Source organism: Micromesistius poutassou (assembly GCF_964030765.1).
Source record: "Micromesistius poutassou genome assembly, chromosome: 19".
Taxonomy (NCBI): Eukaryota; Metazoa; Chordata; class Actinopteri; order Gadiformes; family Gadidae; genus Micromesistius; species Micromesistius poutassou.
This window is the reverse complement of record NC_140289.1, coordinates 7,408,158-7,421,826: the sequence shown is the minus strand read 5'-3', so window position 1 is coordinate 7,421,826 and position 13,669 is coordinate 7,408,158. Positions and strand designations below refer to the sequence as shown.

At 45.4% G+C, this 13,669-nt stretch overlaps 1 protein-coding gene across 1 annotated transcript in view; it reads left to right on the top strand.

The window, feature by feature from the left end:
- gphnb (gephyrin b) overlaps positions 1–13,669 on the top strand; it is a gene marked incomplete at both ends in the record, with an annotated part of 84,093 nt that overhangs the window by 36,999 nt on the left and 33,425 nt on the right. Inside the window, 6 exon segments of the mRNA XM_084483647.1 lie at positions 2,892–2,949; positions 3,256–3,348; positions 8,803–8,897; positions 9,332–9,398; positions 13,418–13,546; positions 13,549–13,669. The exon segment at positions 13,549–13,669 is cut by the window's right edge and continues 32 nt beyond it. Coding sequence (XP_084339773.1) covers positions 2,892–2,949; positions 3,256–3,348; positions 8,803–8,897; positions 9,332–9,398; positions 13,418–13,546; positions 13,549–13,669 — 563 coding nt within the window.

The following is a 13,669-nucleotide window of genomic DNA, read 5'->3' as shown; positions in this document are numbered from 1 at the left end:
TATATGAATGAATGTCTTCATATGTCCATGTACAAATACCGTACAAAACATGGTTTGACAGAGGCTTAGGAATACAGAAGAATGCAGGGAACGGGCATCCCCATCAGCAAGTTACAAAATAAAAAAAAACACACAAACAATAGTGGACATGAACGCGCACACAGATACACACAGTCACGATAAACATTAGAACGACTCATGGCCTCAGATAGAGCAGGGGTTGCCATGGAAACGGCGGGAAGGAACCCTAGTTATTTGTGTTGAGCATATTATCATTGTGGCTGAAACAGAAAGGCACAGAAAACCAGGGAGAGGTGATGTGTCCTGACAACCCCTTGACTCTCTCTCTCTCATACAAACACAAAAACACACCCACATGGTCGCATGCACACTCACACATACACACATAGTCAGAAGATGAACTCTTAGGAAAATATAGACATTATGTGTTACAATATGTATGTAGCCCCTTTTACCCCTGGTTCATAGAGGGCAGGGCCCTAGTTTCTTTAACCCTACACGTATACTAATAATAATCGTCTGGATTAATTGATTAATATGTAAACAGCACCCTTAATTACGAATAAACACTATTAAACATACACAATGATATCAACAGTACACATAAGCAAACAAACAAAAAGGTATGTATTTAAATGTTTACTTATTTTAGAATAAGTTAGATCACACAACACAGGCTATACACAAGTACTAACAGCACTAACCTAAGCCGGCATAATCTAAATAAAAGAAAACACAAGAAACCAAAAGAAACCCCCCGTTGCAGGCCTGCCGATGAAGCTTAATCCTCCTCGCTCCTACGAGCGAAAGAAGATCCTACTCACGTCCAGGTGAATGGCAAGGGACGTCCGTAATGTCTGGGGAAAACCCTGAAAGTCTGCGAAATCCGTGGAAAGACAACGGCACTCCTCCTTGGCTTGCTGCCTGGTTCCTCTTGACCGGAGGAAGGCGAACTAAACCCTTGTGGTCGGAGCCTCTATCTGGTTAGCGGTCCCCAGGAAGATCCAGTCGTAGCGTAGCAGCGTCGCTGGCTGCGTTAACCACCCGGCTACTCTTCAGCTAGTTGCGCTAACTCGCTGCTGCTCACTCATCTGGTTCGACTGGTGAAACTAGTAAAGTCTGAGTTGAACTTAACGCGACAATTCAGCACTTGTCTGAAGCAGGTTTTGTTTTTTTTGCCGTGACATTTGTTGCGTGAGCGTGAGATTGATGCTGAAAGCGTGAGTGTCACGCCAGATGCGTGAGAGTTGGCAACCCTGGAAACATGTGCTACTCAATCTAGCGTCTTTCCCTTCTATCCATTCCCGAACTCCCGCGCGTTCTCCTGACCTCTACCACTTCCCCGTTTCCCATTCACCGCCAATACTCTCATCCTGGCTGGATGGCCATATTCCAGGTAAATAAACAACGGATATATACAACATATAAATCACAATACACAATATCAAATTCAAACTAACAAAACATTATGAATAACAATTATTAACTCTTATGTAAAGTTATTTATATATTCTCATGAATAATCAAAACCCTCAAAACACACTTGTGCGCAACAACAGCCAAATGGAGGTGAACTCTACAGTTTCTTCCCAGAAGTGTCCCAAGGATAAGTACAAGGCTGGTTGCTTATATCATTACATCCTGATGATAACTATAGACCAGGGCTGCCAACTTTTGGGTTTTCGCTGGCGTGAGATTCTGTAAAATCTTGTGCATACCTAATGCATACCTTACAGCAGGGTCCGTGGGTGTAAATGTTCACTGTGGGGGGGGCGATCGGGATTGTTGACGGGGGGGGGGGGGTTACTCTTGAACTTCCCTCAGCATCTTTAGTTTCGGACAGACACACTTAAACGTCTTTCTCCTGTATTGCAATATAACTTAACAAAGGCATCCCAAGTGTGTTCTCTTTATTTAAGAATTTCCACAACACTTTTCTTTCAGGAGGAATGTTCAAGGACATTCTCTCTCTCTCTCTCTCTCTCTCTCTTTCTCTCTCTCTCTCTCTCTCTTCTTCACTGCTCCCTTTTTCCCCTTACCTTTTCCGTTATGCCTATTTCTCCTTCTTTCTTGTTCCCTACTGTAATTCTCTCTCCACTTTCTCTTTCTCTCGCCCCTCTGTTCAATGTCCTCTCTCCTCTCCTCTTTACCCCATCTTAAGTATTCTCTTCATCCCTCTTCCCTGTTTTGTATCATTTTAGTTATCATATTTTGTTCTTGATGCCTATGATTCGAGGGGCCGTCGGCAAGTGTCTGCGCGAGTGTGTGTGTGTGTGTGTCTGTGTGAGTTTGTGTGTATGTAAAACTACACCCAGTTTCAGGGGTTTTGCGTTCGTGAAGTTCCTAAGAGAGCAAGAGAACGAGGGCTCAGCCCCGCAGAGGACGAGAGAAGCCTGTGCAGATTCCCCAAACCCTCCGTGCGCACGTCACAACGCGCCTGCCCTGGCACGCCATCGCCTGCCCATGATGATGCAAGCCTGTATGAAAGTGAAGTCAGCGTGCCTCCTCTCCCGCGTCCCGTAGTCGGGTGGTGGTGGTGGTGCTGCTGCTGCTGCTGCTACAGAGGTGCCCCTGGGAAAGCCACTGACTCCCTCCAGTGGTTCTAGTGGTGTGGTTTCTGCTGACATGGCACCTCCCCCACACCCCCCCTCGACTTTCACACTGGGTCTGGGGGGGGGGGGGGGGTTGGAGCCAGGGGAGATCAATGAAAGCACGGTGTAACTCTGTCCATCATGCCGTCACTGTGTTCTGGGACGAATGCTACTGTGATATAAAAGGTCTGTCCTTCTCTCTCTCTCTCTCTCTCTCTCTCTCTCTCTCTCTCTCTTTCTCTTTCTCTTTCTCTCTCTCTCTCTCGCTCTCTCTCTCAGGCTGGGGGGCATGATCATGGCTTATAAGATCGTGCCAGATGAACTAGATGAGATCAAGGTAAGCAAAACCACATGCAGAATCTTCCTTTATTCCTCTATCTCTCTCTGTATCTCTGTTTCTCTCTCTGTCTTTCTCTCTTTCTATCTCTCTCTCGCTCTCGCTCTCTCTCTCTCTCTCTCACACCCTGTCCGTTGTACCTTTCTATCTCTAGGTGTCTATCTAACATCTCTCTGACTGTGTTGAATACCCTATTTGTGTCCACATGTGTGTGACTGTGAATGATGGGTGTTTGTGTGCGTGTGTGCATGTGTGCGTGTGTGTGTGTGTGTGTGTGTGTGTGTGTGTGCGTGCGTGCGGGTGCAGGAGACCTTAGTGGACTGGTGCGATGAGAAGGAGCTCAACCTCATCCTGACCACCGGGGGCACTGGCTTCGCTCCAAGAGATGTCACGCCAGAGGTGGGTTACCTCCTACACCCAGGGTGTAAACACGGGTGGTGTAATCCCCCGCCCCTCCCCCTCACACACAGGCATATCACAGAGAACAAGGTTGTCCTTGGAAAACAGACACACACACACACACACACACACCCACCCACCCACCCACCCACACACACACACACAAACACAGATAAATACACACAGATACACGCCCATTCAAAACATATACATATACACATATACACACACTTACACACAGATATATACACACACATACATGCACACACACACACACACACACACACACACACACACACATGTACACAGGCACGAACGCACACACACATTTTCACACACACACACACACACACACACACACACACACACACACACACGCACGCACACAAATACACACACACACATGCAAAGTTGTAGCGCCATTTAAACGACTCTGCTCACACCCACTCCCTGCAACCCCCATTTGTGCTGATCACAGTCGTTTGTTGCGCAACTGATTAACAAACAACGTAATTAGAGCACCTGTCTCCACTTGGGAAATAACTAGGAAGAAGTTAGATTTGTATTGATCTGCCGTTTTTATTGAATCCTTTTTTGTCTTTGTACCAGTGAAGTGAATATACTGTTGTAGCTGCATCATGGAGCTCCACATATTCACTTGCATATAGATATTCACACCATACAAACCTGTAAACATCATAATTTATCACACTAGTGCTGTGGAAGACATTTCTCATGAATATACAGTCATTCACCGAGTAATTGTGGAGAGTTAACCGGTAAAATGTGATGTTAAAGTATTGCTTCTGCATTGAACGTTGTTTTTACATTTTACATCATTTTAGTTCTTATTACAAATTTCTCAGGTTGACCTCCTGTTTTAGCCCGATTCCCACAAACTGTCATGATGAATGGTGGCAAAGACTGCACAACAAAAAAACCTATGTGACCTCCAATGGCTTCTGTCAAGTTGAATACTACTAGTAGTGGGGTTCATACAGAGTCAGTCAGTACGTTTACATGCACAGCTTAATTAGATTAAAGCCATAGCTCGATTATGCTCCTCAATTGGACAACTGCAATTGTCCGCGTAGTAAATCGAGTAAATTGATTCATTGGCCAAAGCGTGTCATGCCCCGGTACGATAGGTGGCGCTGTGCCCATTTCAACTAGTGGTAATAGAGCCACCGGTTGACCTCTTTACGTCACCAGCAACAACAAACTCATTCGAGAAAGATGTCTTCAGTAGACAGCTGTCAGTTCACTTCGGGTCCATATCATTTCTCCGACGCTCCATTGTTCCAACCTCTCAGTCGTATGCCGACTCCTCCGGCTGCTCTGCCGGCGGAGCAGTCCGCATACGACCGAGAGGTCGGAACAATGGAGCGTCGGAGAAATGATATGGACCCGAAGTGAACTGACAGCTGTCTGCTGAAACATCGCTTTCTCCTCCATGTCGCGTTTCAATCTGGACTTCAGAGAGTCAAAGCCAAAGTTAATTTCCCCCAATTCCTTTTCCCCATGGGCAACTAGGAGTCTTTACTTGTTGTGGAAGTACCAGAGAGTCGGAGAACCCGACGCAGTCTGTAAGATTCATAATATCAGAGAATACCCCCGTCAGTTCGGCCGCGGTCGCAATGAATGAATAAAGATCGTAGTTACTTTACAACCTCGTTGATGACCCACATTTAGAAAAACATGTACTTTTAATTCAGCCTTGGGTGAAATGGAAGCGTAGTGTCCGTGTGCTTCCACCTTTAATGAATGCATGCCATGCGCGCTCCCGCGGCCGGGACACAATTATAGGGGGTAACTACATTCACCGGCTTCCTCCATCTTCTGTGCCACCAAATAAATCGCCGTTTCTCGTTATCCCTTATCCGACGGCGGCGACAACAACAAGACTATCGTCTCCTTCTACTTCCGGCTCACGGCCCCGGGAAAAGATCTCAAGCATGCGCAGAACGCAAATCAACGCATAAGCCAATTCGATTGGCTACATGCACGCTTAGCTCGACTATGAATCGCATTATCTAGGGGTCTTAACTCGACTATGAGTAAGCCAATTCGATTTGAGTATAGCTCGACTAAGGTGTATACATGCATCTTAGTAATCCAATCATAGTTGGACTAAGCCAATAAGTCGACTTTCTTGAGTGTCATGTAAACGCACTGAATGTTTATCTTATTAGACAAGCTCAGGGCTCCCCTGGTCAGCTTGACTGCAATACAGACTCTGGTTCAGTGCTGTATGAATCTCTCTTGTTTTATTTGTATTTTCTTTATTTACAGTTAAACATTATTGAATGGAAAACGTATAGAAATGAATAAATAAGTAAGTTAGTAAGTTAGTTTCCTGTGTCTGAAAAGTGACAAAAAGCATATACATCTTTGTGTAATAGCATCTTTATTTCCTGCCAACCTTATCACATGATCAAACATTTGAAAACTCAAATGTAAAATAAAACAACAATAGCATTAGAATGACCATATACCAAAGCATTCTTAACAACCGTCTGAGAAAGCACAGCAAATTCCAGCTGTTCTTAGATCTGTACCCGGGCTTCCAACTAATTTCGGTATGGATTTCACCGTTTTACTCTCTTCTTCTTAAAGCTCTTAAAGTAATGGCCTCTTGCCCCACAATTTATTTGTGTACTACTTTTAAGACAGCAGCTGTCTAAATTGCTGAGGTCATCAGACAGGGCAGTCAATACGCACCGCAAATGTACATCATGAAGCCTGGGAAGCAGCTTACTCTAGAGCACTCTGTTTCACTGTTTATATATATATATATATACACAGTATATATATTTTTATATATATATATATATATATATATTTATTTATTTATTTACCTCTCCTCAATCTCATTTATTTTCCATGGCATGAGCTATATTTGCATGGCATTATCTGATAGATGAACATATCAATAATTCTTAAAATGTGAATAAAAAGCATGTGTGTGTGTGTGCGTGTGCGTGTGCGTGTGCGCGCGCGCGTGTGTGTGTGTGTGTGTGTGTGTGTTTGTGTGAGTGCATGCGTTCCTGGATGCATGTGTGTGTGTGTGTGTGTGTGTGTGTGTGTGTGAGTGTGTGTGCGTGCGCGCGCACGCCGAGTGTGTACCCAGTCGTCGTCTTCCTCAACAATGACAATACCTATAGTTTGGTTTTCCACGGGTGTGATGAAGCTGTTTCCTCCGCACCTATTACAGTCTCGTCCCCAAACTCCCTTTAAGTTTTGCGTCGGAGCGCAGCGGTGCATACTCTCTCCCGGTTTAGCTGCGCTCCCTCTGTTCTCTCCCGTCCTTCACTCGGCTACACCCTTTCCCTTTCAACGTCGGATGGCTTTCTACTCGGCGTCACACAAGGACACTTGCTGCTTTAGCTCGGGCGTTTGAAAAGCACGCAGAACTTTAGCAGAGAGAGTGAGCCATGCCGCGCTGACCCCCCAACCACCCCTCTGAAGACACTCAACACTTGGAACGCTGGATCCATTCACTCGTTCCTGACGTCGTGATGCGTTTCTTGCTGTCTTGTTTTTGTGGCCGTTGTATGTTGTTGTTTTTTATTTGACCTTTTATCTGTTTGGTAGTTTCATTGAAGATGCACAATTTTTTGCAGGAGAAACACGATGGCACCTAGTACAAACACACGTTTTATTGTGTCTCCTAAAATGACTTTTTCAGTTTGCCCGCAGAAGGCGTTCAGCGGAGAGCTATCATTTGTTTGATTGTTTGTTTGTTTGAGGGAAGTGGGATTTATTTAGTTTATTTTCTGTTCCAGTTGTTCGAGTGGTCACTTGGTGGTTTCATTAATGTCCTTGTACCCATTGGTGTACCTACCTATGCTGGTGTGACGTTAACTTGACCTAAACTCACCTGGCTTTTGGGCCCGATCTCCCCGACACAAGGTCACATGACTCCCTGACTGTGTTACCTTTAGAACTCCCACCGGACCCGAGGCTTAGGATCAAAACCAACCGTTGTATTTATTTCAGTTTTTCTGAAGAAATCTCCCCTGATTTCTTCCACTCCTTCCTAGTCCCTGGGCTCTCACACACACTCACACACACACACACACCGCCCTCTCTACCTTTCATATCTCTCTGTCTCTCTCCTTCTCCCCCTCCCCTCCTCCCCCATTCCGATCTCTCCCGGGTCCACAAGCCACTTCTCCTTTGAAGTCCTCCCTCTTCTCCTCTCCCATTGCTAATGGCTCGTTTGAAGTGTCACTCAACTGGAGGGTACCCTGCTCCCAGATGGAAGAGGAGGAGGAAGAGGAGAATAGATGAGGAGGAAGAAGAGGAGGAGGCTCCCTCCTTTCCACTCCTCTCCTCTCCTCAGTGATCGGGAGAACAAGTCACCACAACAACCTCTAGAACAGAGGCACAGATGCGCAAAACCACTTATGATGACACTTGTGTACGCACATGCGTACACACACACGTGCAAGCACAATCACAAAAGCACAGTGGCCTTGTACTGTGAGGGAACAAATATACATCCACCAAATTTAGAAATGGCTTAGGGGGGCTATCCTAATCTATAATGTGCTAGTATTGTTTTCAGGATAATAAAGTGGCTCTGGTGTTTGACGTCCAGACCAAAGGTTCTGGGTTTGATCCTTTAAGCGAGATGCCGAACCACATACCTGGTTCGTAACAACCTGCATCTTAGTTGTGAATGTGAATCTCTCTGGATAAATACGCTACATGTTTAATTGTATTGCCATAGCCTTCTGAGCCCCCTATGCACCAACTTCTAATTCTCTAAAGCCTTTTAGTATGAGCTATCATACCTGGAAATGTATTCCAGGGATAACAACTGACATTGGATCTCTGTTTACTATGCGGGAGGGAGTTTCATTATTTGTGTGTGTGAGCGTTTTCTTACACATCAGTCAGAATCAATCTCAGGGAAATTGTGTTTTTGTTATGATTCAAAGCAGCAGTAGCTTGTCAGATATCATTTTTAATATTTCTTTCCACTCCCAAGGTCTGGGGAGGAAACTTATCATGGAGCTGTTGTCATGGTAGTTCCCTGGATTCCCCATTCTGTAAACAGCGCGGGCAGTCCCTTGTGGTGGAAAGCAGCAGTACCCAAAGAACCATGCTGAGAGTGTTTGTGTGTGTGTGTGTGTGTGTGTGTGTGTGTGTGTGTGTGTTAATTTGTGTATGTGTATGTGAGAGAATGTAATAGCAATATTTGTTTCGTAAACACTATCGCCCTAATGCTTTTTCCTAAGGAGTGGATGTCATTACCAGCTTTGCTTCCCGACCTCGGCTGCCTCTTGCTGGACATGGTGGTCATAATGTCTTGTGTAAAGCAGCAGTGCTGTGGCCAGTTAACCTGTGCCGTGGACTAGAGACTCAACACATCCTGTTTTAAAGTCTCTCTCTCTCTCTCTCTCTCTCTCTCTCTCTCTCTCTCTCTCTCTCTCTCTCTCTCTCTAGGCCACTAAAGAGGTGATAGAGCGTGAGGCTCCTGGGATGTCCCTGGCCATGTTGATGGGATCTCTCAACGTCACACCCCTGGGCATGCTGTCTAGGTCAGGCACACACACACGCTCCCACACACACGTGGGCACACACACATGCACACGCACGCACAAACGCAATTTTAGCTTAGTAAAACACTCAGAAACAAATGTGGATGTGTTTATGTGTGTGTGTGTGTGTGTGTGTGTGTATGTCTATGTGTACATACACGTGGTGTGTGTTTATGTCTATGTGTACACACACGTGGTGTGTGTTTATGTGTAGATGCCTATGTGCATGTCTATGTCTATATGTCTATTTGTGTATTTCTACGTGTACCCACACGTGTGTGTGTGTGTTTGTATACATGCCTATGTGTACATTCCTGTGTGTGTGTGTGTGTGTGTGTGCGTGCGTGCGTGCGTGCGTGTGTGTTAAGGTGTGTGTGTCTTTGCTGTGTGTACCCCAGGGTGCCTGTTTATGTGTGTGTATCTGTGTGTTTCAGACCTGTGTGCGGCATTCGAGGGAAGACGCTCATCATCAACCTGCCAGGCAGCAAGAAAGGCTCCCAGGTAGAGAACTGTTCTCACTTCCTGTTGCCAACTTCCTGTGGCTGCCTCCTCAGCTCTGGTTGACCCTGGTTAATATCTCCCACAGCTGCAGCTCATATCCCCAGATTAGTGGCAGTAGTGTAAAGGAGTGACAGGTGTCCTCCAGAGTCAAATCTCCCCTCCAATTCCATGAGAGTGCCATCCACAGCTAGCCGTATGGCCGTGATCATTGGGCTTAGCGTTTTTAGAGTGTTAAGTCTGCTTTTCAACCCTGGGGTTGCTGGTTGAGGCCCTGCCGCGTAGCTGTGTGACGTCGGCAAACTGGTGTAGTAGTAGTCGCAGTAAGAGTGGTAGCGTTAGGACAAGTTTGTTTTATTAGGCCACTTGTTTTCCAAACCAATATGGCCACCATACAGTCGAAAAACATTCTGACCAACTGTAAGATGAACTGTATTATGGCGGCTGTAGGTATTTGGTCTGACCCTTTGAAATTAGTAGTATTTTGTGTTAATGAGTAAGACTGCTCTTCTTCAAAGCTATTTCTCCGAAACGTGTTGTTCAATATCCAGTCAGTGACAGATCAATGAATTCTCTCTTGCTCTTGCTCTTCTGTGTGACTATTTTGCGTGACCATCTCTGGTCATCCGTTTGGAACACATACACAGGGCGTCCATGTCATCTTATCCCACGGCTGCTTCTTAAAGCATCTTCATATTGGGGATGAATGACCTTTGTGTGTGTGTATATACGGTGATTCACTGGGCTTTCTTCTGTGTTTGTAGATGTATCTGTCTGTTGTTGTGTTGTTGTGTGTGGGCTTCCTTACTCATGTCCAATTTGGTAAACAGCGTATTTTTTCTACGCCTGCATGTGCATTAAGGTTAAGTTATGAGTGCGTGTGAATATGTCATCTCTTTCTCTCTCACTCTCTCTCTCTCTCTCCCTCTCCTTCTCTCCCTACCCGGTATTCACTTTTAGTGGAGCGCTTCATTGGCATGTCAAATATACAAATGATACGCTGGCATTGCCAAAGTATTAGGACACACAAACAACACAAACAATCAAAACATCAATAATAGAAGAAGAAGAAGAAGAGAAGAAGAAGCATCCATTAAAGACCCCCTAAACTATATCCAATCACATTGAGGATACAAATTTGATGCATCTACACAAACACTGATTATCATAGGCCTACTCACGCATTTGTTTTCCATTCATGAACATATTTAAATGATTAAATAAAATCAATCAAACTCAGAAAGCACAGAGGAACAGGAGAGAATGGCAATCTCTCTCTCTCTCTCTCTCTCTCTCTCTCTCTCTCTCTCTCTCTCTCTCTCTCTCTCTCTCTCTCTCTCTGCCGTGTTGACCTCAGCATCTGTCTCTACCTTGTTATCCCTCCTCTGTTCTGCTGATCGATTTTCGTATTTCTTTTTTAATCAATTACACCACCCACACCCTCCCCATCTGCTGCCATATTAGTTTCCTACTCATCACTCTCCCAAACCCCCGGCCCCCCCTCTTTCTAATTACCCCCCCCAACACACACACACACACACACACACACACACACAAACATGCAACACATATACACACACATTTTTCACCTGCTGAAATTCTATTGGTGATTATTTTGGTCTCTCTCTCTCTCTCTCTCTCTCTCTCTCTCTCTCTCTCTCTCTCTCTCTCTCTCTCCCCCCTATCTCTCTCAGCCCTCTCCCTCCCCAGGGCTCTCTATGTAAGCTCTTTAGTGGTCTTGACAGTTACTCTAGCTCCTGGACAAAAGCCCTGAAGATGACGGAAAACAAAAATAAAATGTACCTAAAAGAGAATTGTGAAAAAAAAAAGTGTGTGTCTTGATAGTGTGACTGAAGTGACACCCAAGGTAGTACATGAAGTTCTTATCAAGTAAAGTGACTATATGGTGTTCAAGGCCAGGTTAACCTGTGTGTATTTGGTTCTTTCCAGCTGTTAAAACTAAGTGGTTTACTCTATTTATGTAAACCACAGCCACCCGCCGCATCATCATGGCAGTTTGGGTTGTTGTAGGTTGTCCAATAGGGTAGCAGGGTCGAGGGCGGTACTTTGCTGATTGACAGTGACCGGGATCACAGTCTACCTCAGTCTCCTGTACTCTACGGACTGGCAGGGGTTGAGGGTGTTATATAAATATAGCCTTGTGAAATAATAATCTCTTTTCAAATGGAGGACTTTTATTCCAGTCATGAGTGCTCACTAACGCGCACGCTTAATGTAGGATGTGTGTGTGTGTGTGTGTGTGTGTGTGTGTGTGTGTGTCTGTGTGTGTGTGTGTGTGTGTGTGTGTGTGTGTGTGTGTGTGTGTGTGTGTGTGTGTGTGTGTGTGTGTGTGTGTGTGAGAGAGTGTGTGTTAGGCTTGGGGATTAATAATGCATCCCTTTGGATGCTTAAAAATACACCGGAAGATAAATAATTTCACAGATTATCTGTTGTCTCTGGAGTGAGTGAAGAGACTGATGCGTTTAACGTAGCCGCAGAGCCCGCTCACACACAGCAGGTGGGAGAGAGAGACAAGTAGAAAGGAGTAGGAGAGAGAGAAAGCAGGAGACATGAGATATGGCTATTGCAGATGTGGCCACAGGGGGGAGCTGTGATCCAGATTGCTTGTTGAAAAGAGATAAAGTTTAGATGTAAAGATTTAAGTTAGGGGGATTTTGTCTAACCACCCCTATTTTACATCCAGGCTATGTACCACTGTGGATTAACAATATTATATCGATAAACTGGATAAACCTTGGATAAATCAGGAATTCAACTTTCTAAATATGAGATAAATAATTACAAAACCAGACTAATTTCTCAACCACAATAATACAATTAGCTAATGATCCATAGTTTCTGTTTCAACCCTGCTTTTTTGTTAACAGTGCTATTTTTTTTTTTTTTATTATTGTGCTTTTGGTCTTTATTTGTTATCAATTTATTTGATCACTTTCTAATGTGAAAACAACTTTGGTTAAATCTGATAATCTTGTTTTTTCAAGACTACCACTATGAACCATATTCTACAATATGAAAAAATAATCATTTTTTACAATATTCTACAATATTAAAATAATATTTTTTAAATTGATCTATGTCTATGTATTAATAGATGTATCTTAATCATAAGTGCTTTGCTACTGTTGTAGTAATTTCTGTGAAACCCATAAACTATTAATTTATTAAATGGATAAAAGAAAACCATCACAATCTCTCTCTCTCTCATTCTCTCTCTCTCTCGTTCTCTCTCTCTCTCTCTCTCTCTCTCTCTCTCTCTCTCTCTCTCTCTCTCTCTCTCTCTCTCTCTCTCTCAATCACCCTAATCTCCTTTTTTCCTTTCCTCATCTAACTCTCTCTCCCTCCCCTCACCGGGCGCTCCTCCTATTGGTCAAAACTAAGCTGCATCAGTGGTAAACTGTCGACCCTGTTCCATAGCAGTGGTCTTTATTGCGGTTCAGGTGGTTGCAGGATTGAGGGCGGGGCTTGGCTGATTGACAGGGTCTAGGATCCCATCCGCCCCTGTCTACCGCAGTCGTCTCATCTCCTATTCCAGGGCTTGACAGGGGTGGCGGGGTGTTCTTAAAATAAAGCCCTCTGAAATAATCATCTCTTTTCCAACGGAGGACTTGTTATATCTCTCTCTCTCTCACTTTCTCTTTCTCTTTCTCCCTCTCTCTCCTCCCTCTCTCTCCCTCTCCCTCTCCTCCTCTCTCCCTCTCTCCCTCTCCCTCCCTCTCCCTCTCCCTCTCCTCCCTCTCTCTCTCACTCTATCTCCCACTCTCTCTCCCTCTCCCTCCCTCTCTCTCTCACTCTTTCTCCCACTCTCTCCCTCTCCTCTCCTCCCTCTCTCTCTCACTCTTTCTCCCTCTCTCTCCCTCTCTTTCTCTCTCTCTCTGTCTCTCTCTCCTCTCTCCCTCTCCCTCCCTATCTCCCTCCCTCTCCCTCCCTCTCTCTCTCTCTCTCTCTCTCGCTCTCTCTCTCTCTCTCTCACCCTATCTCCCTCGCCCTCCCCCTTCCAGGAGTGCTTTCAGTTCATCCTGCCGGCGCTGCCCCCACGCCATCGACCTGCTGCGGACGCGGTGGTGAAGGTGAAGGAGGCGGGCCGACGAGCTGGAGACCTGCCGTCGCCGCCGCCCCCCGCTCTCAGCCGCCGCCGCCGGCCGCCAACGGCTCGCCGCGCCGCCAGACGGAGGACAAGGGGGTGCAGTGCGAGGAGGAGGACGAGGAGAAGAAGGACAGTGGCGTGGCGTCCACGGAAGACAGTTCGTCCT